At 50.0% G+C, this 27,550-nt stretch overlaps 1 protein-coding gene across 6 annotated transcripts in view; it reads right to left on the reverse strand.

The window, feature by feature from the left end:
- Nucleotides 1–27,550, reverse strand: part of ARID1A (AT-rich interaction domain 1A) — an 83,337-nt gene that overhangs the window by 17,830 nt on the left and 37,957 nt on the right. For 5 of the 6 annotated variants that reach the window (XM_055703750.1, XM_055703752.1, XM_055703751.1 and 2 more), the window contains 6 exons: nt 19,808–20,020; nt 18,581–19,042; nt 17,524–17,637; nt 1,930–2,170; nt 1,469–1,558; nt 590–757 (listed from right to left, as the gene is read on the reverse strand). In XM_055703750.1, the coding sequence (XP_055559725.1) occupies nt 590–757; nt 1,469–1,558; nt 1,930–2,170; nt 17,524–17,637; nt 18,581–19,042; nt 19,808–20,020 (1,288 nt within the window). The remainder of the gene's footprint in view (nt 1–589; nt 758–1,468; nt 1,559–1,929; nt 2,171–17,523; nt 17,638–18,580; nt 19,043–19,807; nt 20,021–27,550) is intronic. The other variant, XM_055703749.1, reaches the window with a different exon arrangement.

Below are 27,550 nucleotides of genomic sequence, written 5' to 3' on the forward strand. Positions count from 1 at the left end.
CAACATCATTCAACTAGTTAGTTTATGAATCACCATAAAAATCTTCTATCAGCAAATATTTAAAGATCACTAACAGAGATGAGGGGGAGTGTTAACACCTCAACAAAAAGTCAAAGTACTTGGATATAAGCCACGTAAAATGTGTTTTGACATAGCCAAGTAACAACATCGATTCAAAAACTGCCTGAAACTCTCCCAAACCTCAGCTGAGCAAATCGAGCTAAATGGTCCAGGACAGGATGTAAAAAACTCATTAACCCTTTCCAAAACATAAACCAACTCAATTTTCTAGCCCTTTAAAGAGAACCAGCTCTTCTTCTGGATGCATGACCTACATCTTTTTAAACGAGGAGGAAGGATCCTACATTTAGCCGTACAACTAGCCCTGAAAGCAATGCAGTGTTTCGCCCGTCTCAGCACGAACGAAGCGCAGTTCCCCTCGGCTCACAAGGAACGTGCTCGTTTGTACTACCCACACGTGACGAAGGGACAAATAAAACAAGTTTATCAAAGACAAGATGTTACAACTGAGAAGCCTTTTGCATTTGCCGAGCTCAGTTCCCACCTCCAGGAGCTGACCATGCCTCACCTTGAGGTCCGTACTGCCCACCCTGGGGTCCGTAGCTTCCCATGGAGTTCTGCTGGTACGGCCCCATTCCAGCGTGCATCTGTCCTCCAGAAGACTGACGGGGAGATAAGGCTGAGCCAGGCTGGGGTGAGCTGTACTGGGGCATCTGAGGATTCCTCTGCATGTAACCTGGTCACCCAGGGAGCAAAGCAGATGGTTACTAGTGCAAACTATCCAGAGGTGCCACTGGACACACATGTTCTTAGGTAACAGCAGCCCCCGGGACCCACTAACAAAAATCCTTTCAGCAACAGCCTAGACAGATTTTACAGTGGTTGCTATTAAGGAGCCGGTGTTATCTGCTAAGATAACGGATCCAATTTCCTGTTTTAACCAGAAAAAAAAACCCTCCTCAGTTTCACAGGAGTAGACAGCACGACTCTGCAGATCCTAGGGGCAGCTTCTTGGGTTTTGTTTGCCTGTTTGTTTTCTCAGGGTGACAACTATATACCTTCAGCCACAAGAACCAGAATTTTATGTGGATTTTCCCCCACACTAACCTTACTCTCCTAGGGGAAAAAGGCATGCAATGTTGTTGCAGGCACCCCTCGTTTTGAAGCTTAAGGTCATGGACCTTGGACAAGCCACACTCACCCCAAACAGTGTCAAAAGCCAGAGAAAACACTTTACAAGCCAAAACACTAGGCTGGATGGAACATCAAGAGGCAAACCAACCAGCAACAGTTGAATTTACTGCAAAGTGCCTGAACGTTTGCAGCTTATAAACCCGGGGTAGCTTTTAAATGCTATCTCACCACAGAATGCACACCATCAGGCCAGGTAATTTTTAGTTACATGTATAGCTTCACAATTACAAATCTTTTAACTCGTGTCACACACCTCGATCTTGCGCTATGCTTGACTGGTTCATGGAAGGATGCATGATACTGTCCGACTGGCCACTGGGCGGTCGGGGTGGCATCTGATTGCCTACACCGCAAAAAGGAGAGTGGTTCATTATGAAAATTGCATACCACAAAACCCAGGACGCAAAGAGTATTAAATACCAGAACTCCAAACAACTTCAGGAGAAGGCTACGCTAGCCACGGCAAAGAAAAACAAAAGCAAGATCAGTCACATTAACCCAGCAAAATGACACTGCTGGTTTACCAGCCACCCCACTCATCTTACTGCATCCTTTAAGAGTTACAGACGTTTTAAACAAACAAACGAGCTCCAGGACCTCAATAACCACACAGTACCAGCGCTGGCCAGTTTCTCCCCATTGGCCATGGTGGCTTGCCCCCCTGCTGCACGAGGTAGCCCCACCAAGAGACGGGCACGTGCCCAGGCGCGTTACCTGGTACTGCGGCAGGTGAAAGTGGACCAGAGCGGGACTGAGCAACACTAGCTGGAGATCCAACTGGGGATGGGGAGGGTCCTCTGATGCCTGGCAGGTGAGGAGAGGTATGTGGAGAGAAAGGAGACTGAGCTGGGTTACTCTGCTCTCCTTGACTGCTGGAAATCCCTGATGTGCTTACTCCAGGACTCAGGGCTCCTTCTGTACCCATGGGCAGATCATCTATTGAACCAGACAGGTCCTGCAATACACAGAGAAACAGATCAGGCAAAAATAAAAAAAAATAAAATAAAAAAAAAAAAGACATGGGACTGTTCTCTCACGTACCGCTAAGAAAGAGTGCATTTCTCCCTCAGGCATACTACAAATAGAAATCAATGAACCCTGCTCCCGTTATTGCCAGTAACGAAGGCTGCTGCAGACGGAGGTAACCACCAAATGCATCTTACCCTGCTGCCTGCCTCTGAACCCAAGAGTTCCCTAGCTGGTTTGCCAAGTGCTGGCTGATGGTCCAAACAACTTGCTCGTTTTCCTACTTGCTCCTTTCAGTTCACTTTAGAGGCGAGAAATTAAAGAATGCATCACCCATACACATAAAATGGCAAATAGAGGAGACAGTCCGTGTGACCATAGCTTGGAAGAGAAATGTGGCTCAGCCTCTGAAAGACAGAAAACTCCTGCCTCACCATAATTAATTCATAAACCTCATATGAGCTGGGAAACTACTCACTTGAGATGGATAAAAACAAACTAAACAGAGATTTAAAAGAAAACCATAAAATACTCTTCAGGGTTCCCACTTCCCTTTCTTCAAAGACAGCAAAAATTAGCAGTTACAGCCATCAGCCTGCAAAGTTCAGCTTTTCTTGAAGGCAAGGCTTCCTACCACATGCATCCACCCTGAAGAAGCAAAAAGCGCCTCCAAAAGTCAAAAACTCCAATGGCCACAGCAGCAACTGCAAAGGGCCAGCACCAAAAATCGGCTGCCAAGTCTGAAAACCAGGGATGCTTCCAAGAAGATGATGCGCAGATCCAATACTGTTTGTATTGTTGTGGGGGGTTTTTTTGGGGTTTTTTTTGTACTGGCTGATTGATACCCAGGTGTACCAACCATTCAAGCTTGGCCTGGAGTAAATTTGTAAGTAAATGACAAGACAGAGTAAGTGCTGGCACATTTGAGCAGAAAGCTGGGATGTTCCAGCTATTCCAGTGATTAGATAAAATCTCTTGCCAGAGATTCAGAGGATCCCAGCAGGCGGAGCAGACCAAAGCTTACCAGGACTTCACCTTGCCTTTCCAAGTCTTCCCGAGCAATCAGCCCTGGCTCAGGAGTGCTCCAGGCTGAGCCCTGAAGGCATTTCAGATCAGCTCGCTCCGCACAGAGCCCAGCTGACCAGCACTGACAGAGCTGATCTCATTTCAAATGCCACGCCGAACGGCTGAGCCAACTGATCACTAACTTGGATGCCCAGGTCTCATTTACACTGCCTGGATGATGCCTTGTTTAGCAGCAGTTCAGGTAACGTTTTCCCAGCTCTGTGCAGCGCCAAAGGACCTCGGACACAAGACACCACACACTTATCAGCCTTCAGAAGCGAGCAAGGGCTCTATCGCTCCGCAACACCTGGCTGCCAGGTGATGGGTGACAAGGTTCTGACAGCACGTCCCCGTCATCTAAGCTGGAGAACAGTACGTCACCGCATCCTAGGAAGTAGAAAACTCGAGTTACGGAAGAATAAAAATAAGACCCAGGAGATATCCGAGCACCTCATCACACTTGTTGGACAATGACATTCAGAAGGACAAAGGGGAGAGCTGGGCACCGGCTGCGCTGCATTCCGCTGCCTGCTGCAGCAGGGCGATCTTCGCTCTGTTAACAGTGGGATTGGATCAAAATGCTTCTAACACGCTGGCAAACGCTGCGTTTGAGCTGGAAACACCAGGCGCTTGGTGGGGTGGCTTTGGCACATAGCATGTCCTTCCTCCCATTGCTGTTTCTGTTTGAGAGAACGTTTCCTGCACGCCAGCCTCAGAGGTACGTTTGGCTTACTGCTGAAGTATTATCTTCCCGAGGAGGAAAAAAAAAAAAAAAAAAAAAAAAGAAAGAAAAAAAACCCCAAACCACTTTATTTCAATGCAAACTAAAAAACTGCAGAAAAAGCCTAAAAATAATGTCTAAGATCTCTTGCAATTTTCACTACCTTCCTACGGTAACATCAAAAGCGCTGCTCCTTGCTGCAGCTCCTTGGGTTTCCCGCCCCCCCCGACAGTGCTGGCAAACGCCACATTCCTACTGCAGAAACCATCTGAAGTGGAAGTAAAGGCAGAGTATTTCCAATGTCTTGCATCAAAAAAGCATCGACCAACACAAACAAGAGCAAACACTCGTCTTCCCGAGACTCACTGCAGCCGCCTCCAGCCGCCGGCACAACACACACACCCAGAGTCCCCTCTAGAGCCAGCAAAGGGATCAGGATGCCCAGAAGCCAACTCAGTCCAACCTAAAACTGGATGGAAATGCCGGTATTTCCCTTAAATGCATTCAGGTACTTGTAGACTGAATCGTCAAACGCATCCAAGCACTATTTCCATCACCACTGACGTGAAGCTGGAGACCCAAACCCTTTCCAGCTGTAAAACCCCAAGAGCCCGCGTGGGTCCAGCGTTTCGGATCAGCCACACCAGGGGAGCAAAGCCCACTGCTGCTCAGAGGAGAGATTTTTTTATGCCTAAAGGCAAAAAAGCACATTATAAATATACACCTGAGGCAAAATACTGGCACGAAAGGACAGATACAGAGCAAGTGTACGAGGAGAAACATGCAAGTTTCCTCCCTTTATCAGGGGTGTAAGGGACACGCAGAAGGTTTGCCCCCGGGATCCGAGGATATACTGCCTGCAACATTCACGTGTGAACTGGGCAGACTAAGAGGACAGGACTCGGCGGTGCCAGGCATGAAAATAACCTGCAAGACATAAACCGAAGCCACTTTCCAACAGTTTTTAACATGAACTCCTGAATAACTCAAGAACTCGCTTTCAAGCCAATGTCTTCAACCTTGCCGACGCACCAAAGCTTAACCTAAAGTACTGCCAGTCACTGAAAACACTCAGTTTTAATTAAGCAGGTTAGCATAGGGCTGCTTTCGATGGGCGAACGAGGTCCCTCCGCGCCGCTGGCATGCCGTGACGGACCTCGCCGCCGGGAAAAGCCAGCCTTTAGCTAGGAGGCTGTGGACCCGACCCCCAAATCACCACTTTAAATCAATGAAAAGCAAATTACAGATCAACCTTTCTGGGGTGTTAGGACACAAATTGAAACAGGACCATCAAAATCAAGTCACTCATAAAGTGTTTTCTTTTGGAGAAATTTTATGGTTTTCGTAACATTCGGAGGTTTTATGAATTCCAACAATAAAAGTCATTTCCCAACGCTGCAGCATTTTCTGGGCGCGTTCCTCAGCAGGACATTTCTCCAAAGGGAGACTCCTGCCAGGGGAAGGGGAGAAGGGGCTGGAATGCCGAAGCACAAGCAGCTCATCAGTAGGGAGCTGTTTTCCACCCACCAAATTATTTTCACAGGATGCTAACCATCAAGGCACAGAGCCTGGGGTTGGTTGTTGGGTTGGGTTTTTTTGGGGTTTTTTTTTGTTTTGTTTTGTTTTTTTTAACTAAACCTAAAGGACCCCCCAAGCTCTGACACCCCATTTCCTCCAGTGCACTACAAACCTGGGTGGGGAAAAAAAAATAAAATAAAATATATCTCCATCTCTCTCCAGACCGTTTAAGGATGGCTGTAAAGAGAAGCCTTTAAAAAAAAACAAAAAACCTCGTTGATATAATGGAGACCTGCTGCCGTCAGCGGGTTCTGGATCGAGCCCAAGAGGAGAGGGGCCAGCGAGGTTTTATTTGCCTCCGGTGGAGCATCGGGAGGAGACCTGGAAAGGCACGGCAGCGCCGGGAGAAGGGCTCCCCCCTTCCCTCCTCCCGCCAATCGAGCCGAGACAGGAGGTGAGGCTCGACAGCAGTAACTCTGCCAACTTGAAGGAAACGTCAGGGTCTGGAGAATTTCCTCACGTGTTTCCAATGTGGTTGGTTTTTTTCGTTTTTTTTTTTTTGTTTTGGTTTGTTTTTTGGTTTTTGTTTTTTTTTTTTTAATGCATTTTATTGCTCATCTGCCATGCAGATCAAAAATGCTGGAGGGATTCCAACTATTTCGCACAGAATCTCACACTCCAGGCTGGCTGCAGCCCCAAAGCCTGAGTTTCTTCACTTGAAATACTGCCCAGTGTTATTTTGGGATGTGACCTGATAGCGGAAGCCCACGGGGACCCTGAAACGATAACCGTTCCAGCTGCGACTGGTTGCCCAAGCCTCGCCGATGCCAGCACGGGTTTGTCAGTGCTGCTGACAAACAAGGGCTCAGCAGCTAACACCTCCTTTTTCACGCCACAACAAACCCATGCCTGGAATCACACAATCTGGTACCCAAAGGAGGGGGCAGGGGAGTTCATCTCTCGCCAGGAAAAGGTTGCAAGTCCTGGCACGACCAACACCGGGTTAGTTGATGCTGGAAGCAGCAAGGTTTCTTTTATACGAAAGGAGGAACCACCATTTCGCCATCTGATACCAGCTCGTTTGTTAAACAAACATCAAGATGAAACAACATGAAATACTTCAGATCAAGGTAACGAAACCACAGAGGAGAAGAGATCCAAGGCTCCACTCTGGCCCATCCCACGGGTGGGGAAGAGCAGGAAGACTGACCAGAAAGCAAATGGATCTCTCTTTGCCGGGGACTGCAGCCTGGCTCTGCTGCTCCCCTGCCCATCCCAGCCGCAGCGCACGCGGGGAGCAGCGCCGTCAGGCTGCAAGGACCGTAGGCACGATCAGATCGCTAGATAGCACTCAAGGAAATTGCGATCCAGAGACGAGCGTGTGGTAGAGCTTATGAATTCTGTAAGGCCAGTTGTCTCCATAAAGACACTTACAAGCAAGACCAGCCAAAACGGCCAAATTCATTCCCCAATTCTTTCTGAAAGGGAAAGAGCCTCTTCATCGCTTTTGACGAACTGAAAGACCTGCCCCCTCCTACGACAGCTTCTTTTCCACACTTTCAAGAACTACCAACACTTAAAAAAAATCACAAGCTTGTGCTTTCCTTCCCCTTTATTTCCACATCCAAAATACCTCAGTCCTCTCTACGACACAAGTGACACAGCTGACGGGCAAGCCCGGATCTCCTGCTGTTTGGGGGAAATGGACGGACCCATTCCTCCTCCTGCAAGACAGCTGAACCCCGCATCTTCTGCTTCCCAAAGCGCTCCATCTCCTAACACAAAGCGGCCTGGAAACCTCACCGTGCTCCATTTACACCAGGTTTACAGATTCACATGACATCCAAGAAGGCACCTTGCAAAGCTGGCTTGGGATTTCCACAGAAGGGATGGAAGGGTCTGGAAAGGGCTCTGCAGCCTGCCACCGCCTTCCCGCTCACCTCCTCTGACCCCTTCCCCAGCGGAAACCAGGAGCTGGAGCTGAGGAACACAAGTTAAGCTACAGCAGCCATCCAGCAGATACTTTTCATCTAGACAGAGACATGATCTACCGTCTCCAAAGTTTTTTCTTGCTGACAAATCAAAGGGAACGGGAGTTCTCCAGTCTCCAAGCTGGTCTAGCCTACCGGAGGCACACCGGAAAGGGTCCACGCTCCCACAGTCCCTGCATCACCACCAGCTCGATTTCAACCACCCCACTTTAAAATTCTGACCAAAAAAACCCCACCAGCACATGCCACCGCCACCATGAAACCCACCAAGCACTGGCTCCAGCGCTGGCAGCAGCCGCAGGCTTGCTCGGCACCCGGGTGGGGAAAACACAAAGACCTTCCATCACCACGCTCCAAAACCAAAGCAGATTTCCACGTCCTGCCCTACCCCAGAACCATACAAGTGGTCCTGGGGCAAGACCACCACCCCTCTCACCCTGCTCTCCTACCATCAGCTGTGGCACAGGAGGTAACGAGTCCATCTCCATGGCGCCAAAGGCACCTTCTGGGTGACCATTGTTCTTGGTGACCATTGTTCTTGGTGCACATATGGGCTGGGCAAGAGGCAAGGGGGAGGAGGAGGAGGAGGGATGAGTGTGGGATGTCTCTCCAATAAAACCTCTCGCCACATCTAGAATATTTCTGGAATTTAAAGTGAAGCAAAAGGTGCTGCCAACTAACACTCTGCTCTGTCTGCTCTGTACCCTGTCACGCTTTGGGAGGAGTGGGGTAAAACCCAAAAATATGTATTCTTAAGCTGCCAGTTTACCTGTTACTGATTTTGCAGTCATCCACGTGTGGGAAGCACGTTCATCCACATTCCCAAGCTACCCAAGATGACTAAAGACTAAGCAAATATGAGCAAAGCCTGGTGACACCAGTGGGGTCCCCTCGGCCACATCCTCCACTGCCACACAGCTCTTCCCTCTTACCCCTGAAAAGTTTGGGTTTAGTTTAACGGGGGATGGTGACTTTCTCCTGGCACAAGTACGCCCAGAAGGGAGAGTGCTGCCACGCCAGCACGAGCTGCACAGTTCGCTTCTGTATTTTATGAAAGCTTTTCAAGTTTATGGCCTTGCCTCTTCTCTTCTAATCCCCCCTCAAAACGGGACAAGATCAGCAATCAGAAGGAACCAAGGGATGCAATGAAACCACTGGATCTGGCCCCTCGGAACATCCCTGGAAGCTCAGCCTCTGACCTGAGCAAGGACCACGCGTCAGTGACGAGAAACTCGACAGTTCCTAGGCGCTGCAGCAAGCTCCTTCAGAGAAAACCCCAAGGTCCTGGTTCCAAAACCAAGCGTGCAACAGGACCCTCGAGTCCCGTTACGTGCCACTTGCTCACCCAAGCAGTCCTTGCCTAAAGGAAAAAAAAACCGCTGGAATTTTACTACTTCAAGCGAAAAACACCTGCCCACTAAAACCAGGATGAGGAAGGTAACGCTACAGAGGCTTTCGCCTCTGCTAGGCAGAGTCCATATTCCCTTCTCTTAGGAGGGGTTTAAGCTGCTCTCAGGCATCAGCGCAGACAATTACAAACCTAAGATGGGGACTAGACCAGGCAGGAGAGATTTGTGCAGTTTCCTGGCTCAAAAAAAGAAGCTGAAAAGCTCATTCTTCCAGGCTGGCTTTAGACAAACTGGTAGAAGCTGCTGCTCTAGCTGCACTGCAGGAAAAAAGAGCATTCGGAAAGGCGGCTGTCGGGAGGAGGGGCTCAGCCTCGCACAAGAAATTTTACTCCGATTGTGAAAATAAGCTGCTGTTCTAATCCACCTCAGTAAATCGAGGTGAGTCCGGTCGTTTGGCAGAAAGCGGGTACGGAATAAAAAGGGAAGACGAGTGAGGGAAGCACTGCTGGCTTTACTACATTCCTGCAACAGGGAGACCTTGCAAAACAGCCAGCGCTGCTACCGCAGCAGCCATTGATTTTTCAGAGGTCGATACTCCACTCCCACAGATCTACTCGGCAGGAGCTTTAATCACATCTACTGCTCCTACCCTGTGCCACCCCTCCTTCTTTTCCCCCTCCAAATAAAATTTTTAAAAATTAAAAAAAAAAAATATAGATACATGGAGGGGGGGGCAAGGGGGCCTTCCTCCCCCTCCAAACACTGCACAGATGAACAAATTTCATATTCTCAGTCTTTGGAGACGAGCGACTCAGGAGCTGTAGTTGCAGTGCAAAGTATAGCAGGAGTAACCTGATTCATCCACAGAACAAGATGTCGCTGAAGGGAAAACCCACCATGTGGAAGGCCAGCGTTCCCACTCGGGAGCGCAGGGTGCTGAGCTCTTCCGCAGGACCTAGGAAATGCAGCAGCAAAACTCTCTAGAAGAGTTTCCATTTAACCCTTTGCAAGCTGCTCAGCTTCTAAAAAGTACTCCTGGGTTTCTCTGAGCATTGCTACAACACAAAGCACTCACAGCAGCAGTGGTAAACGCTGATATTTCGCTTGATAGAGCAGCATCGCTTTAGCTACTGCCCACAGCAGTGTTGTCACGGGGAAGGATAAAACCTCCAGCTCCACCAGTAACGCTGAAGTCGCAGGAAAGAAGCGGGAAGGAGCCCGGGCACGAGGCGCAATCGGAGGATGCACGCAGGCATTGGGGATGCAGGGACAGCGCTCCCAAAGGCTGGTCCGACATGATGCCCTGGGCAGGCAAGTGCCAGGACGGGTCTTGGGTGACAGACCCCAGCCCATGTATTTTAACGAACTTTTGTTTTCCTCCCAGAGGTCCTGAAGCGTTCTGCTGAGTGTGAAGCCAAAGCCCAGCTCGCACAAATCCCGCTGGAGGCAGGATGCCACCCGGGTACCACCAGCCGTAAGGATATTCCCGTTCCCAGCGGTGCTTCCTCTGGAAGGCGCTTTCCCGACTTCCATGTGTTCAATTTAGACTCCGAAGCATTTAGTCATCCCAGCATGTGACTGTGCCACCATGCCAACCGCACGGGTTCGGGTGGGCAAAGACACACAGGCAGTGGCAAGAGTCTGAAATAATTTTAAAAATTACCAAGGCCCCTGCTCAAGCCAATACTTTGGGGTTTACAGCAACTCGGCTCCTCGTATTCTCATCAGCCTCTTTGAAACAATTAAGAGTGACAGAATCTGTCTAAAAAAGCATTAGGAAGGAAGATTTTAGGAGAAAACAAGGTTTCTAAGGTATCAGGTATTTGCGAGTGGGGGGAATCTGGCAGACCTCTCACGGGAAAAAGCTGGAAGAAGCTGCCAGCTCCTTCCCAAAGCCCAGCACGCCTGCAGGGGGGGCAGTGACGGAGCGACTGAGCCCCCCAATGCTGCCCCCAAACCTCTCCCCATCAAGAACCTGTCTGCAATGCCGCACTGTGCCCAGGCACCGCCGGTCGGGATGGGACAGGGAAACAGAAGGCACATGCGGGAAGCAGTGAGGAAATCCTCCTCTCGGCCTGGCTCGGAGCGCGAGTGTGCACGGGAGGAGGGAACATACCCACAGAAACCTGGCCCGGGCCAGACGGTGACCTACACCCAGTGCCACCCTCAGGGTCAGGGGGCCACAACAGCCGATTCCTAGAGATGTCACTTCTTGCCATTTCAGGAAATGCATTTTTTTTCCATATTTTTTTTTTTTTTTTTTTTAATACAGGTTGCTGTTTTCCTCGGTAAGACCTGATGCAAAATTATCATAAAAGCCAATTATACAACTCCTGCTCCGATTACCCGGAGTGGTTTGAGATGACGGTGCCACGGAGGGGTGCGGGCAAAGCCCCCGGGAGTAGCGAGTGGAGGGACCCAGCCTGGGCTCCTGCCATGCCCCACGTCTGAGCACCACATGGAAACTTTTCTCCCTGGCATTTATGACCGTGCACCTCTCCAAGAGAAGTCAATCCAGCGTGCCAAAAGGACGTTAACAGGGAAACGGTGCCTGTAAACCCAACGCTCCAGTGCGGCAGCATTTCCGAACGCATGCGGCGCCGTCAGCTGAAGTTCAACACCTTTACTTATCCCTCCAAGCGCTCCACGCGGAGGATGAAGGTCACGCCAACACGGCTGCTGCTCCCTGCCCAGTGCGGGACCGCAGGGAGGGTGACGTTGGGATGGAAAGGGGAGAGGATGGAGGTCAGTACGCCCGACATCGGAGAGGCTTCTGCACGTGCTGCAGGGTGTCCAAGGACACGAAGGCAGCAGAGACGGCAGGAGCACCGGTTTTCCCTGCCTTACGCCGAGGAGCTCCTGGGAGGCACGTTCCCGAGCGTGGGGCACCTGGCGCGGTGGCACCGCACAGCTCCGGCACACGGAGCGGCTCCGTACCCGCAGGGGCTGTGTGTGACAGCGCACAGGCCATTGTTCGGGCTCCAGGAGGAGAAGCTGGTCATCCCCCAGCAATTTCCCGATTCAACACTGACCCGCCTAGTCCCTCCGGCCAGGCCCCGGAGAACAAGAGCCCGTCCTCTCCAGGGCGAGCCACTGCCTGCTTGCCTCGGCACGGAGGTCGCCATCTCCTCTGTCAGCGGGGTCCGTAACTGCGATCGCTCCTAAGGAAAGGCAGGGCTGGGGGTCCGGCAGTCGGCGCGAGGCGTGCCGGCAGGAAGCAGAGCTGAGCCGCTGGCGACCAGAATAGAAACAGGAAACGCGCCCGGCACTGAGCGCGGCGCAGGCTCCCACCGAGGGGCTGTGGGTGGGGGGGCGAGGGCTCCCTGCAGCCCACAGCCGGCCCCGGCGATGGGCACGGGCTGGGGGGCTCCGTCCCGGGCACCGGCTGGGATCAGCTCCCTGCAAACCCAGAGGGGAAGGGGTGGGAGGAGAGGCAATTGCCACATGGGCACGTAGCTAGGTAGCCCTGAGAAGCAGGTCAGTGGGGTGAAATATGTCACTGGAGTGGCTGGAAGATTAGGGTAGCTGTGTGAGCAGCGCTCCATGCTCTCCACTACTAGCAAAACACAAAAATTGAATTGAATTAAAAGAAACAAAATAAGGCACAGCCTTCTCAAGAAACCACATGGAAACGATGGGCACAATCACACGCCGAGAAAAGCTTAGGCAGAGGAGCCTCAGTCGGGGGGGGGGGGGGGGGGCGGGGAAGGGAAAAAAACCAACAAACCACATTTTCAGCTCCCATAACTTCGTATCAGCATGAACTGGAACGCAGCGATGTCTCCAATAGCAGCGTTTCAGGTATAGAGCCCCCGGTGCTGCTGTGTTTATGATGCTGCATCTCCGCTGCCAAGCCCAGGCACCACAGCAGGCAGCCACCCCGCTTTGAAATGCACCCGGCGCTAATCCCTCTCTTAAGGAGCAATAAGACAAGCTCAAAAGGCCAAACACAAACCAAACAGAAGCAGGAAGTCCCATATGGAAAAAGAAAAAAAAAAAAAAAAAAAGAATGGTTGAAGTGACCAGCAGATTCAACTATAAAAGGTTCATTCCCCACACACAGACAAAATTTGTCCAAATGATTAATTTTAAGCTCAAGTTTTTAAGAAAACATTCGTTTCTGGGCCTGCATCTCCCTCTCCATCCATGGCAGCTTTGAGACAGTTTTTTACTGCATTTCAGCCTGTTGCATGGATTATTTCCAGGTCAGGGGATGCAGCTGACAGAGCTCGACTTCATTCCACATCAAGTACCTGCAGAGGACAAGCTGAAATGACCACTTTGTAAGAATGGAAAATCCAAACAGTGCTTCCGTGACAACCTCCAGTGTCCAAATTCAGAAACTACTTGACTTAAGAAAGGAAGAGGTAATCCAAGAACACACCCCCCCAAAGTGCTGAGGATGCTCACAGAAGGGTTCTTCCTGCACAAGCCCAAACTCCACAGCCTCATCCCTCTCCCCTCCCCACAAAACCGACTTTTGCTGAATCCATGCTGCAAAGACCCAAGACCACAACGCACATTCAAAACTTGAACGTGGATCAGGAATTTGTTTTCACGTGGTTATGTTCCTTTCTGCCATTGACAAGACGCTTTTCAGATGTAAAGTCACAGAGACGAACCAAAGCGACACGCAGCTGCATAAGCAAAACAGTTTTCCAATAGCACAAAATACTGAGATTAACAGGATTCCCACTCCACATCAAGACAAAAATAAGTTGCCCGGAACAGAAGACGGATGGGGTTTCTCCCTCAGGCTATGCGCTGACCCAAACAAACCAAGGATATTGTGAGCCGGGAATTCTGAAACTTCTGTCCAAGCTGCCCCAGCTCTGCTTCGTTACTCTGCAACGAGAACTCAGACCTTGCTATTTTAGAACCTCCAAAACCTCACCAGGATCCATCCTCCTGGCTCAGCCAGGAGTCCCACCCCTCGAAGAACCTTTCCTAAGGAAGCACTGCTGCAAACAGTGCCTCGCACAAACGTTTTGCTTTCCACAGATAGGAAAACTTCACTGAAGCTATCCCAAAAGGTCCACTGAAAAGCCAACACAAGCCAGTAGATCTTGGTATCAAATTCGTTTTGCTTTATCAACTGCCTGGAAGTCCTAACACCACGGATCCCAACTTCTGTCGGTGGGAAGGAATGCACAGCCTGGCGTGGCAACTGCTGCCTCCATGCTCTACACCTCATGCGTCTCAAAGACATCAGGAACTTGCACTCAACTCCTGCAAGGCAGCCCACACGACAGACTGGGGGCAAGATAACAACCTGTTGCACGTTCCATAGCAAGATCCAAAATTCCTCCCCACAAACACAACAACTCCACAAAGCTCTGCAGCAGATCCGATTTGCAATCCAAACCCAAATGGATGTCCCAGCACCCGATTCGCTTCCCCTACACTTGCTACCAGCGCCTTCCATGGCTAAGCAGAAGGTAATTAATAGCCGGAAATATCTAACCCCTACAGACTCAGAAGCCGAGCCTCAAAAGGTAAAGACACCGAATAAACTGGATACGGCTGGCCAGGAAGAATTTTTTTGCGAAGGAGAGGAGACTAAGGAATCTCCTGGGAGAAACAGATTCCTACCAAGGATTACCATTCCTCTATTACACCCAGACACAAAAGACTGCACTTCACTTCTCCCATACACAATAGCAATCTAAGTTTAGTTTCACTGCAATCCTGACAGCGATTCCCTAGGGAAGCAGCAAATTCTTCCGATAAATTCTTCCACCTTGCCTGCTCCAGGGGAAGAGCACCAGCCCGGACACTCGCCTGGGTGAGCTTCTCTTTGAAAAAGGCATCAGCGAGCTCAGGTTAGCGGCACCGTCCCCCAAAATACAGCCAGTACGCCCTTCAGAATGGGAACAACAAACCAGGAACACTTCAGCGAGAGCAGCTTCAACACGAGCAGAAACGGGAGAGCAGACATTTTGCTACTTACAGATGAGCAGACAAAGCCTCAGAGAAATCCGTCATTTGGCTCTTCTGCTGCTAAAAGTCTCCGTATGGGAACATCGTCAGGAAAAAGTTTAGTTAGTGACGCAAAAATAATTATCAGGCAGATATCCTGAAGGCCCCCATCCAGAAGGATCAGCGTGACATTTTTTCCGGCAGATCCTACCTAGCACAGCCACAAGAGCTGAACAACTTGACAATGTCACTGTCTAGGAGACCACCAGCGCCGGCAAAGGCAACGGGATCAGCCGAAGGAAACATTCTCCCTTCACTGCTCAGGACTCCAGCATTAATGTTAACGTACAATATTCATGGGTAAAGGCCAAAGACTCGTACAGGCACTGGGTACAGAAATTTAACACTTTACAATAATTTTAAAAAGCCACAACCACCTTTTCTTGCTGGAGCTGATCTGTGTTTAATTAAAGATGATGCACGGCACGATTTGCCCCGGTTCTGAGATACCCAGCGAGCTATTCCACAGTGCCCACCCAGGCTTGCAGGAGGGCTCGGAACTCCACAAAAAAATTAAAAACCCACAAACTAACTACACTTCTGTAAGTCATACATCATGGCAAAACAGGGATCTCTGAATCCTCCCGAGCAGGATAAAAACAGACAGACTGAGCAATATAAGGAAGATAAAAAGAAATTGATGGCACCCTTCCACGTAGCTCTTCTGCTTCTAAGCATCCCCAGGCCAAACTGCGGGCAAGAGATTGATCTCTAGAACAAAAAGTCGGCTTCCACACACCTCGGGGGTCCTCCCTCTAAACCGTCCCACAGCATCACTGCCTGGGCATCTCTCAGTTCAGGCACAGTGGTGCTGCTCTCGTCCTACGAGACCCTAACAAGACAACAAGGAGTGTCACCTACCAGACCAAGGGTGAGTTTCTGCAGGGGGGGCTTCTTTTTGTAATTTTTGCCTATGAAGGAAGGGAAGAGCTGAGAATCCCCTGGGCTTGAGTAAGCTAAAGACTGCTTGATTTCTTAAATGCAAATTATCTGGTGATAAAATCAGGAAAACAAGATGACTATACAGTCTTTTGGAAACAGAAGCCAGCTTTATAGCTAAGCAATGCTAAAAGCTGGGACACTTTTTTTGCAGCCTGGATTTCTCCTCAGCCAACCTCCAAAGCATCTGACCAGAAACCGACGGACATACCAACAGACATTTAAAACTTTTCACCTGGATCAAACTCCCTCGTTCCTAGATGCCATCACTCGTTAGGGCAGAGATGGATTATCTTTTTTTTTTTTTTTTTTTTTAATAGCTACTGGGGAAAAGGGAAAACTTGAAAGGGGCCAAACACATTGAACTAGGAGGTATAAAACAAACTCCCACATGGTGCTGAGAAGGAGATGCTTCTGCTGAGGAGAGCAACTAATGCCCATAACCCGAGTCAGAGGGTGCTGACCGGCAGGATTCGGGAAGGCTCCATCAACAATGCTACTGGACAGGACTGCCCACCGTTCCCAGCTAGAGCCATTTCTTCAATTACTTCAGTGGCTTCACTTTTCCTACCTTCTTCACCAGAAGATGGGTCAACACGGAAGAACTTGTGGAAAGGCAGAGTGGAAAGAAACACGCTATTTAAAAAAGGATTTTTTTTTTTCCCCAGGCCTCAGAACAAATTAAATCTTTGTAATCAGGGTCCAAAAGGAGAAGAAAAAAAAAAAGAAAAGAAAGAAAGAAGAAACAACCCACAACTACTCCCATTAGGCGGTCAGAACTAGAATCACTTTGTATTTTGGGTGACAACTTGTACCCACAATCCAAATGAATTATTTCAAGGGGCTCACAACAAAGCCATTCTCATTGCTGAGAGTAAAAATAACTTCGCTACACACACAGCTCACTCTCCCCTGACCGATGCAACTGCAGCTTTGAAAAGTGACAGTCGAATAAAAAAAAAAAATACAGGCTCCCTCACTTCCTACTGGTTACAGAGCAAGGAACCAGCAAAATCAGAACTGGGCAGCTCAAAACTCTTCCTCCGAGTCAAGAGGCACTGACCAACTTGTGCAAACCAATCTAAACTTTTAACCCTTCTCCATTTTCTCGACGAAGCCAAAGTTAAACTACTCTGGTCCAAAATCCACCGGAGCACCAGGCACCCTTCTCACACCCAGCTGCGCGCTGTACAGCCAGCAAGCAGGTTTAGAATGCAAAAGAAAATATAATTCTCCATCTATCAAGGCAGGAGCCATCTCCGACTGATCTTCCTCACTCCAGGTACTAATAAACTTGTCTTTTTCACCAACTGTTCAGTCAGATTGGCCCAAAGAAGCTTATATCAGCAGCGTAAGGATCCAGTGACACAGAAAGGGAACCACGCTGCCAGCCTGCTAACCACCAGCGCGACAGTGGGCTGAAGGAACAGGAAAATAAAATAAAAATGAGACTCTTTCCCCTAAAGGTCAAGGTCTGCTCTAACAGCAGCCAAGTACTTTAGGCACCGCAAACAAAAAGCTCAAAAAAAAAAAAAAAAAAAAATCTTTTTGCTAGAATGTGCAGACCAGAGTATTTAGGGTTAAACTTTACTCTCAAATCCATTACTTTTGTAAATTACATTTAATCTCCAGTGGGAAGCCAGAAGCTAATGACTTCGTAAAAAGCACAGGCAGCCTCCATCATTCCCATTTCCATGTGGAATACTACCAGTGCTAATTTATCCTGCTGTGCTCCTGATTGCCCTCGCCCCATTCACTTCCAGATCAGCTCACCACTCACCGGCAGGCTGGAAGGTCTGGACTGAAGGTTCAAGTTCATATCTTCTTGCCCTTTACTGGAAGCCATTGAGGGAGCAGATGATGCCTGGGACCCAAACGAGTCTTGAGATAACTCCTGCAACATCAAGAAACACCAAAAAACCCACAAATGGGAATAAAATAAAGCCTCTGCTGGAATCACTCGGGTATGTTCTCATGTAAAAGAATGATGGACCCTCAGTGACATTTGCCCAAAACAGGCAAGAAGACAGCAAAGAGCTCAAGCCAGCAACGCCTACTGCTCGGCAGGAGGACAAACACCACCGGGCTGCTACGGAGCGCTGGGAGCAGCAGCCTAAACCGTGACAACACAGTAATTCTCTGGCTTTCCCTTATTACAGCTCCTGAAGAACAGGGACTGTCCTGGGAGACGGCCCACTTGGCTTCTTGATCTTCTCTAACATCTCGGGGTACCTCTGAGTGCTTCGCTACACAAACCAGGCAAGTCAACCAAAACCTGCAACTTTTCAAATGCGTTGCAAGGTTTGCTGAAAGGTCCCAGCCAGCTTTTCAGACAACTATTAAAACACTACACCTTGAGGAAAACAAATTATCAAAAAAAAAAAAGTTTGCTTCATGATTTTACCTTCAATTCCATCCACTTGCTGCTTTATTTCTCCTCCCTAATTTATACCTAAGAGTCAACTCTTCCACCACCACCTGTCGCTGCGCTGTGTTCCGCTGTCGTGCGGAAGCAGGGAGCTCTGGGGACCACCTGGAGAACTTCTGCAGAGCACGGCGTGAGAAATCATCCCCTTACAGAACCCTCCAGCCTGGTGTTGCTCACCAGCAGCATTTACTCAACACCAGCGCTAGCACGGCTGAGCCTATTACCACCGTAACACCTCTCCGTAAGAGATACGGATCTAGACACAGCAGAGCAGGCAGCACATGCGTTACCGCCATCGCTCCGGCTTGCTGACACGTAGTTCAACCGACTTTAAGGCACAAAGGACGGGACTCACCCCGATTTCTTTACAAACCCCTTAGAGAAGGAGAGCAAGCTGGAGACAGCCTACCTGAGGCGGGGGGAAGCGCTGCTGGGAGTACGCAGACTGCTGCTGCGGCGGCTGCGATGGGGGGTATGAGGATGACTGCTGAGAAAGAGCCGAGGAAGCAGCCTGCTGCGTCTGCTGCTGCTGCTGGTAGGGCGACTGTGCCTGCTGCTGCGAGTAGGGCGGCTGGCTCTGTTGGTGCTGCTGGGCTGTGGGCTGCTGCGGGGGGTAGGGAGTGGGGGACTGCTGATGGGGCGGCTGGGACTGCTGCTGCGAGTACGCGGGCTGCGACGCCTGAAGCTGCGGAGGCTGAGACTGCGGCTGTTGTTGCTGCTGATAAGAAGGCTGAGCGTGAGGGGTCTGGGATGGAGGCTGCTGAGAGTATGGAGGCTGCTGCTGCTGCGGATGGGGGCTCTGCTGGTTGTAGTAGGGAGTCTGGCTTTGCTGCCCATACGCGCTGGGGCCCTGCTGTCCGTAAGGAGGCATCTGCAGAAGAAGACAGAGTTCTACCAGTTATGAAGGTCTTTTACATACACACACAAAGTTAAGGTTATGCTCAAGGAGGGAAAAAACCCAGTAAAATATCAGGGACCTGTGCAGAGCAGTGTACTGGGAATATACTGGATACATCCCAGACAACAGCAAGTCACTTGTGTATGACATTATTACATATCATTATCATTATTGTTATATTAGTATTATTAGTGTTAGGCAGTAACAAAATTTTAATAGGCACCATAACTAGGTTTTCAGGGATCCCTATCTGACCACCATTCAACGACAGTAACATCGAAAGGAAAGACTGCTTGCTCAAGAAAAAAAAAACAAAAAGCCAAACAAAAAAAAGAAAAAAAAACACAAAAAACCCCACCGAAACCAAAGGCAGCCTTTTGACCCCTGCAAACAGTCCAGCAGGAGCCACTTGGATCATGTAATGAGCCAAAACCGACCCCAAGTCATTTCTTCTGTAAAAACCAGCCGCGTCTTTAACAGAACACAGCGGAAAGGACACCCTGCTCCCCTGGCTACTTATTTTTCCCTTGTTTGATTCACTGCTCCGCCTCTCTTGGAAGCAAGGAATCCCCAGGTCCTCGTCCATGGATCGCACACAGATCCAGGTACCTAAAGGCCATTTTACCCAAGCGACCGATCCCACCTGGCTGAAGGAGATCCCTGCCGGAGGCACCGCGCTCGGCTGCTCTTCTGCCTGCCCCGCTGCCAACAGAGACCACAGAAGCTCGGGTGCTCTACCTGCTGTGCATATGAGATGCTGCCCATTGTACTTTGCGTCCTGCTTTGCATTCCCATGGGATATCTCTGGGGAGTCTGTGGCCCATAGGGCTGTCCTGGGTAGCCGTGTCCTTGCTGCGGTCCCGCCTGAGGTCCCTGTTGCTGTGTGTATGGGTTGTTGCCTCCGTATGGCTGTGGCCTCATCTTCCCCATCTGATCCATCGGGCTCGAAGGCTGCAAAGCAAGTTGCGACACATGATGTACATCCAGCTACGGACAAGGAATCGTTCGCAGCTTCCCAAAAACCCCAGAAGAAAACTTTAAACGGTTGGAGCAGAGAGGCAGAAACTCGCCCGTCTCTCCTCAGGTGCTAAATCCCTTCTGAATTACAGCAGGATTCCTGCTGCCCTTCCAAACCTACAGACATCCCACAAAGAAGTAACCCAAGGAGAAGCCATCACTTTGTGCTGACATATCTCCCGTGGCCAGGGTACAGGAAAGAAGCAGAGGAAGGATCATTAAGAACGATGAATTATCAGTGTTAAGTAGCTTTTCCCCATAGTAGGTTCTAGTTTAATGTCTAGATATTCCACAACAAGGTACGTTTAGGCTGAAAATTGAAATATTCACAAGAAACGCTGCTTCTTTCACATACAGCAAGGTCTCCCAAACCACTACAGGCTGTTGATTTACACTTACACATTTCAATTAATTAATACTGATGTAGTAATCCTGGGCAGTGCTGCTGCCATTCACTGCGTTCAAGACTAAAGTTCCATTTCTGCCTTTTTTTTTTTTTTTTAACGTGCTTTGTGTCTGCTGCCTTTTGTAGAATAAAGGTTTCTAAATCAAATTTCTTCAAATGCACAGAAAAAAATAATAATATTTGTCAGCCTTGAAAGTTGTATCCCTGAGTTTTAGAGCAGACATGATGAGACGAGTGAATAAATGCAACTTTCCTAGGACTTCCCAGTCTGCGCTACCCCTGCCCAGAGCCAAGACACAAGAACAGTCCATAAAATTTCCTGAAAAAGCTCTAAAGCTCAAAACACAACCTTTCCACCTCGGCAGTCCTGCTCCCGCACTAAAGCAAGGACTGGTTTGGCGTAGTGACCTCCAAATGAATCCCAGGCGCAGTCTTTAATCTCCATCACTCGGACTGAATAAGAATTGTTCGCTGATCTCCTGATGACCTAACTAATACCAATTAGATGTTTTCCACCAGATCACCATGACAATGGACTCTCTATTACACCATCCCTTCCTGCAACTAGCCCTAGGGTGGTATTTGTACAGACCCACCCTCCCCGGCTGAGATCAGGTGCTTGAGGAGTGGCACTACAGGTCGGCACAAGCAAATACTGCACAGAGCCAGCTGGAAGAATCCCCCAGACCAGAAGAGGATCGCAGTTACATTTGCAAAATCCACCCTGTTAGGAAATAAATAAATAAATATATGTGTATATATATATATATATATATATATATATAAAAGGGAAAAAGTTGGTGCAGTATGCTACACTTCAGAAAATCCTACCCCAACAAGCCAGCACAGCTTGAAGCCCCAACACACAGACCCCGAAACCATTTGTTTGACCAGCTGTCTGCTCCGCGCTGCCAGCACGCACAGCGCCCAGCCCGCGCCAAGCGCCACCACGTAGGGGGCTAATGGCACTGGGGGGCACTGGGAGCCCAGCCATGGCCACCGCGGGACAAGCCCCCCGTTCTGGTAGGGGGGGTACCCACGCCACTGGGATGGGGCCCCCTCAGGCAGATCCGCAGCGATATGGCACAAATCGGTGATGAACCGGGTCCAAGTCCCGCCGGCACCGCAGCCCCGGACACCCCGCAGATGCTGTCCCTGCATCCCATGGAAGCTGGTCACCGACCACCACCTGTGTGGCACCGGCACGATCCTCTCCGTCGAGGCAGATTTTGGATGCTTTGCCGTGCTCAGCTGTGCGGGATGTTTCTGGTTTTGTCCGTACTGACGCTAAAACAGCTCCAGAAAAGCCACGTTTCATGTTGAGGAGGAGGAGTAAGGTGGAGAGAGGCTGCGGGACCTCAGCCAAGGAAGCCGGAGACCCTGGACCCCTCGCACCCACGTGGGTTTTGTACCATGCTCTGACAAAGAGCTTCTATTTGGGGGGAGACAGGGAAAAGAAAGAAAGAAAAGGGGTCTTTGATAGCTCTACTTGGAATCTTCTGAGCTGCAGTGGCTTCCCTCCTGAATGGGAGCACCCATGTGGAGCATCCATACACCCTAAGGGATGCAAATTGTGTTTACATCTTCCGAGCAATTGTCCCTGATGCTTCCTGAGCCTTGCCTGGTGGGTATCACCCCAGATTACTGACATCTTTTCCCTCCCTGAATTATCTTCTTTGGTATGTAAAAACCTGGTGCCACCAGGAGCTTCCCAGGCCCCGGCTTTTGAGAAGTCAAACCAACACCCCCCCTTCCCTCTACCTGACCAAGGGCAACTTTGGGGTCACCAATTAAATATTTCAGCATCTTTTCCATTTGTTTCTTGCTTCCTCCCAGTTGTTACCTCACCTCTGCAGCCCGCTAGCAAGGGCAGCTTCTCAAATACATTCCTCTTCAGGGATTTCTTTTTTTTTTTTTAAATTTTTAATATTTTTTTTATAATACACACACACCACATGCTGCCTCCTCTGCACAGATTTTCCTGGCTGTGGTCACCCACAAAGCTAACCATATCTTCAGGAAGGATAGAAACAAGGTGAAGATCCACTTTTCCATGACTCCTCCAGGAAGCATGACGACTGTTACAAACACTTGAAGAAACATTTGGAACTGTTTACGCAGCCATAGAAAAAAAAAAAAAAAGGGGGGGGGGGGGGGGGGGGGGGGGGAGAAAAAAATGCCGAAACACAAAACCCAAAGATATTTCCAGGATGCGACCAAGTTGTCACCTTGATTGCTCGGCGTAGGAGTGCACAATGTGCTTCTAAACTGCGCCGAACTGCCGCTCTTCCACGAGGCCCTAGCACACAGAGGATGCTAAAAACAAACATGAAGAGCATCCCTCTAAATTACAGCCTTACAGATAAAATCCTATAAACAGAAGAAATGTAAACGCCAATTAATCTCTAATGAAGAAACTCTTCCGTACACGCGCTCCTGACGCGTTGCAAACCAACGGGCTAATTTGCGCTCCCCAGGGCTGCCGTGTCATCTCAGATGCAGCAGCACGTGGCTTCTTCCTTCAAAAATCTCCCATTAAAAGACACATTTCTTTTGCTGACGGGGCTTTTTGCTCCTGTCTTGGCGGCGTTGCCCTGGCTCAAGGCACCTACCATTGGAAAGTCTACTTGAATCTGCCACCTCAACCCTTTTAGGTCGTTGAACTACACGTGCCTCAAGGAAAAAGCAGTCCGTGCTGGAACAGAGGGATGCACGGGTTGGTCCAGGAGCTCAGGCAAAGGCTTTGGGGGGCTGGAGGTGTCACACAGCTCCCTCGCACGCCCACAGTACCCAGGATGGGCAAGGCAAGAGGCAGCGATGCCTGTTTGCCTGCAAGAACACTTCAGGATAAATAAGGAAATACCAAACTGCGGCTGCAAAAGGCTGGAGATTCTTCTGTGGACTGATACATGGGAAATCCTTTCAATAGGAAACCACAGGAGTAGATTACTGTGATTACACTTCAAAAGCAAAGGCCCTGCCACAGAGAGACATAATTGAGAGAAAGTGTTGCTCCTTGATCACTGAAGTCCAGACCCCCTGCTTACGCCTCCTTGCATTCACAGAAATTGCCTCCATTCTCCCATCGCCGCCTCTGCTGGTTTATAACACCGCGAAGCACCAAAACTCGGCAAAACACAGCCCTGCCACCAGGCAAACTTGCAAAAGCAAAGTTGTTTGGTACAGCGTGTCGACCGTAAGCCGGCGCTCCACAGAAACTGCTGAGCTTTCGAGAAAATTTAAGGTATTTCTAGACTAAGAGCTTGTAACAGCAAGCCCAAAGCGAGCTTAAATTGCCAAGTTCAAAAGCTCTCCACATCAGCGTGTGTCATGCAAAGGATGGTAGACCTCTGAAACAAGACGGCGCTGTGAAAACCAGCTTGTCTTCGAAAAAAACACCAGAGTTAAAAAAAAAAAAAAAAAAAGGGAGGGGGGGGGGAGAAAAGGGGGAAAAAAAAAAGCTTCTAAGCAGATGAGAGGACTCAAAACAATTGTTTTCAGATTTTGTCCAGCAGAAGCAGAATTTGGACCCTTGAAAGAACAGTTTGGTTAAATCGGAGGGGACTTAATGTTCCCAGCAGGAAAACGGGTAAAGGGAAGAGGCAAATCCCACTTTGGAAGCAAGAGCCAAACCCTGCACAGCTGTACGGAAAAATGCAATTCTGACTTTCCCCGATTACCTTATTGCATATTTGTATTTTATTATGCCAGCAAAAGAAAGGAGAGTCATTTACCGAGCTCTCCAGTTTCAAATCAGCGTCATTCAACTATTGGCAAACGTGGGTATTGGCCACAACCGGCTTCCTCAGCTGCCCAAAAAAAAAAAATAAAAATAGAGAGGCCAAAAAATAATTTAAAAGAGCCCTGAGCTCTCACCTTGGATTTGAAGTCTTCCAGAGCAGATTTGTTGCCCATTTTTTGTGATAAAAAATAATAAAAAGCATTACTGGCTGTTTAACCGAGAGAAGCCCTAATTGATTCCCACAGTAATTAACCTGCATTTTACCTCGGAGAGTGGTAGTTAAGGAAGTCGGCACTGCTATTTATAACTCATCTCAAATTGAGGGCAGACTGCCTAAAATCTAACACATCCCAGCTGTACTCCTGTTTGAACTGGGGCCAAGGGAATTTTTTAAAGCAATCTTGGCACCGAATGAATGACACCACCAGTACGAGCGCGTGTGGTTGTGTTGTGGTGACGTAGCGGTGGAGGTGGAAGGGGAAGGGGGGGCCGCACGCCGTAATCCCTCTCCCAAGCCCGTTCGCCGCGGCCGAGGCCGGTAACGCCACGCTGGAGCCGCCCACCAAGAGCCAAACACAGGAAACTTCTTTTCCTGTGGAAGCCTTGGAAGTGGGAAGCACATGGCTAATCTGCATAAAAGCAAAGCCACCCCGGCTCCGGCCAGGAAGGTTAGTGCTCCTCGGCTCTGGCCAGGGAGCTGGCTGCCTGCGAGGACTTGGACCCGTGCCGGATAACCCAGAACGAGCCGGGAACAGATGGGCAAGGACCCCGGCAGCCACGGCCCCGCGCACGTCACACGCCACATGGCCCTGCCAGCACGAGCCATTGTCTGGCTGCCGAGCACCGGTACAAAGGGGAGCCCGGCCGGACCCCCGGGGCTCCCACCAGTGGCAGATGCTCCCCCCAGCATCACCGCTGGCCAGGGACCACCGAAGCGCGGAGAGCTGCGAGTGGCCGAGCCGAGAAGATGCTGCCCAGCGCCAGCGCTGGTTAGGACCATCCCAAACAAACTGCTCACCTCCCCCAGACTGGATCCGGACGGGATCTCACTGGGGTGAAGGGTCTCGGGGGAAGGGCACGCTATTCCCTTGGGTCTCCAGCCCCTCGCTACCCAAAGGCAATGCCAAGCAGTCTCTGCGGCCGGTAAAGCCACCGCGGATTGCCGCGCTGGCCGTAAAAATGATGTTAGTGGTGGACAATGCTGGGAAAGGGGACTCGTCTTCCCTGGCAATCAGCCAGCTGGGATCACGGTCATCTTCATCATTGAAACCAGGCAAGAGAATCAAATGACCCTGTGCTGCCCCAACCCTTCCGTGCCGTTTCTATCAACATCAACAAGCGGTATCAAGCAGAAGATCCACAACGGCAGCACCACTCCAACAGGCTGGCAACACCTACAGTGGCTCACAGGAAAGACCTGGGCTCAAACCCCCTGCCCACCTTCCAGTGCCTTCCACCCCGCGGAGGAAGACCAACCAAGAGTCACGGCAGGTGGGAAATCACTCCAGAAAAACCTCTGGAAAAATACTCTGTCTTGACCGCAAGGCCGCCAAGGGGTTTTATCAGCTTAGCATTAATATTTCTAAAAAGCAACCCTAATTGAAGTGGAGAGGCTGCACTGACTTTTGCCATTTCTAGTACGTTCCACAGCCTCTGGAGCTACCAAGAGACACCAGCGCTGGGTCAGGTCTTAGAGGTCCCAACACCCTTAACACGCAGCATCCACACTGCCTCCAGGGATGAGGGCTTTGACCTCCCACCTCCAAGCCCTCCCCCTAAACAGAACCTCTGCCGTATTTTCAAGTTCAAAGGGCACCATGAGCCTGCAGCATCGAGGCACCGGCACCTGGATCAAGGCAGACCCAACGCTCTGCATGCTCACCAGTGCTCAGCTACGTTAGGTGGGACGGTACCTGCACCTGAAGGTCCTGGTGAACAAGTGTGAAACGCAGGAGATGGCCCCTAGCCGGCCCCAAGCCTTGCAGAGCCAGCAGCCAGCCAGGCTGCGACAGCACACACCAACCAAGGGATGGACACAAGCGGGAGCCGCTGCCTTGTGACATGTGACCACCCATGGCACCGCTACCACAAGTTTAGACAGCTAATGGGGTGCAGGGGACCCCGAGACAGCTAATGGGGCGCAGGGGACCCCGAGGACCATAGCCATGTCCCACGGGCAGCGCAAGATGCTCCAGCATCCTCACTCTCAGCCGGCCGCCCATGCACCCCGTGCCCACCTGCGTCCTCCGCAGCCCCTCGCAGGCGGCTCCAGCTCCACCAGCCTGGAGAGCTCGGGCTGAGGAACGAGCACAAACTAACCACCATCCTCGTTTGCTAGCAAACGCGATTTGGCTCCCAGCGAGGGGCACTTTCATCTGATCTATTTAAGGTGCAACCGGCAGCGCTAAGGTCAATATCCCAGCCTGAACTCGCTGCCTTTTATAGCCTGCGCAGGGCAGCGCACTGGGTCATACCTCACTGCCTCCTCCACGGTGGTCTGCTTTTAAGGAGAGATGGAAAAGGCCGAGAGGAAATTGAAAGTTAAGAGAAAAATAAAGATCCTCCTGTAGCAGATGAAGATGCCCCCAAAAGACGAGACACCTAGAAAACCCCTCGGTAACCACCACACCGAAGGGTACCGAGTGCCTCACCAGGACACTATAAACGACGAGCGCGTTTTACAGAGACAGCCATCCCAGAAACATGCACTTCCCTCTTTTCTTCCCCCCTCCCTTTTTTAAACTTGAGAAATCCACCAACTTCCCCCAGTTCCCCAGCATAAGCAGGACAACATGCCGAGGCTGCGCCAGCACTGCTCAGCACCCACCAGCCGCTTTCCTTGCCCACCCTCCAGGGCAGGACCCATCGCTTTGGGAAACATGCACTCCCATGAGGAAGCACTCCCGTAAGGAAGCAGGCTGGGTTGCTCTGACTCACACCCATAAGCTTGGGGTACCAAACCAAAAAACTGTTTTTTGGAATATAGTACAGGACGAGTTTCAAGGCGACAAACACTCACCCTTTGGAAACCTGAAGGACAAATCTTATTTTTATGTAAGCTATGGAAAAATAAAACTCCCCCCCCCAAATCCTAGAGCCTAACTTAGATTTGAACATATAACAAAGAGGTGATGTATCATCTCGTTATCAATGGCCAATGCAGATTTAATTACCGGTTGTTGAACTGTTCAGATAAATGACCTCTGCCCAATGGTTTCGGTTCTGCAACTAGAGGGAGCCTGGTTTGTCTTCTGACTTTTTCCAGTAGGTCAAAGTTTGACTGAAGACACTTTCTATTCCTCTAATCTCCAGCTGA

Source organism: Falco cherrug, chromosome 3 (assembly GCF_023634085.1).
Source record: "Falco cherrug isolate bFalChe1 chromosome 3, bFalChe1.pri, whole genome shotgun sequence".
NCBI classification, from domain to species: Eukaryota; Metazoa; Chordata; class Aves; order Falconiformes; family Falconidae; genus Falco; species Falco cherrug.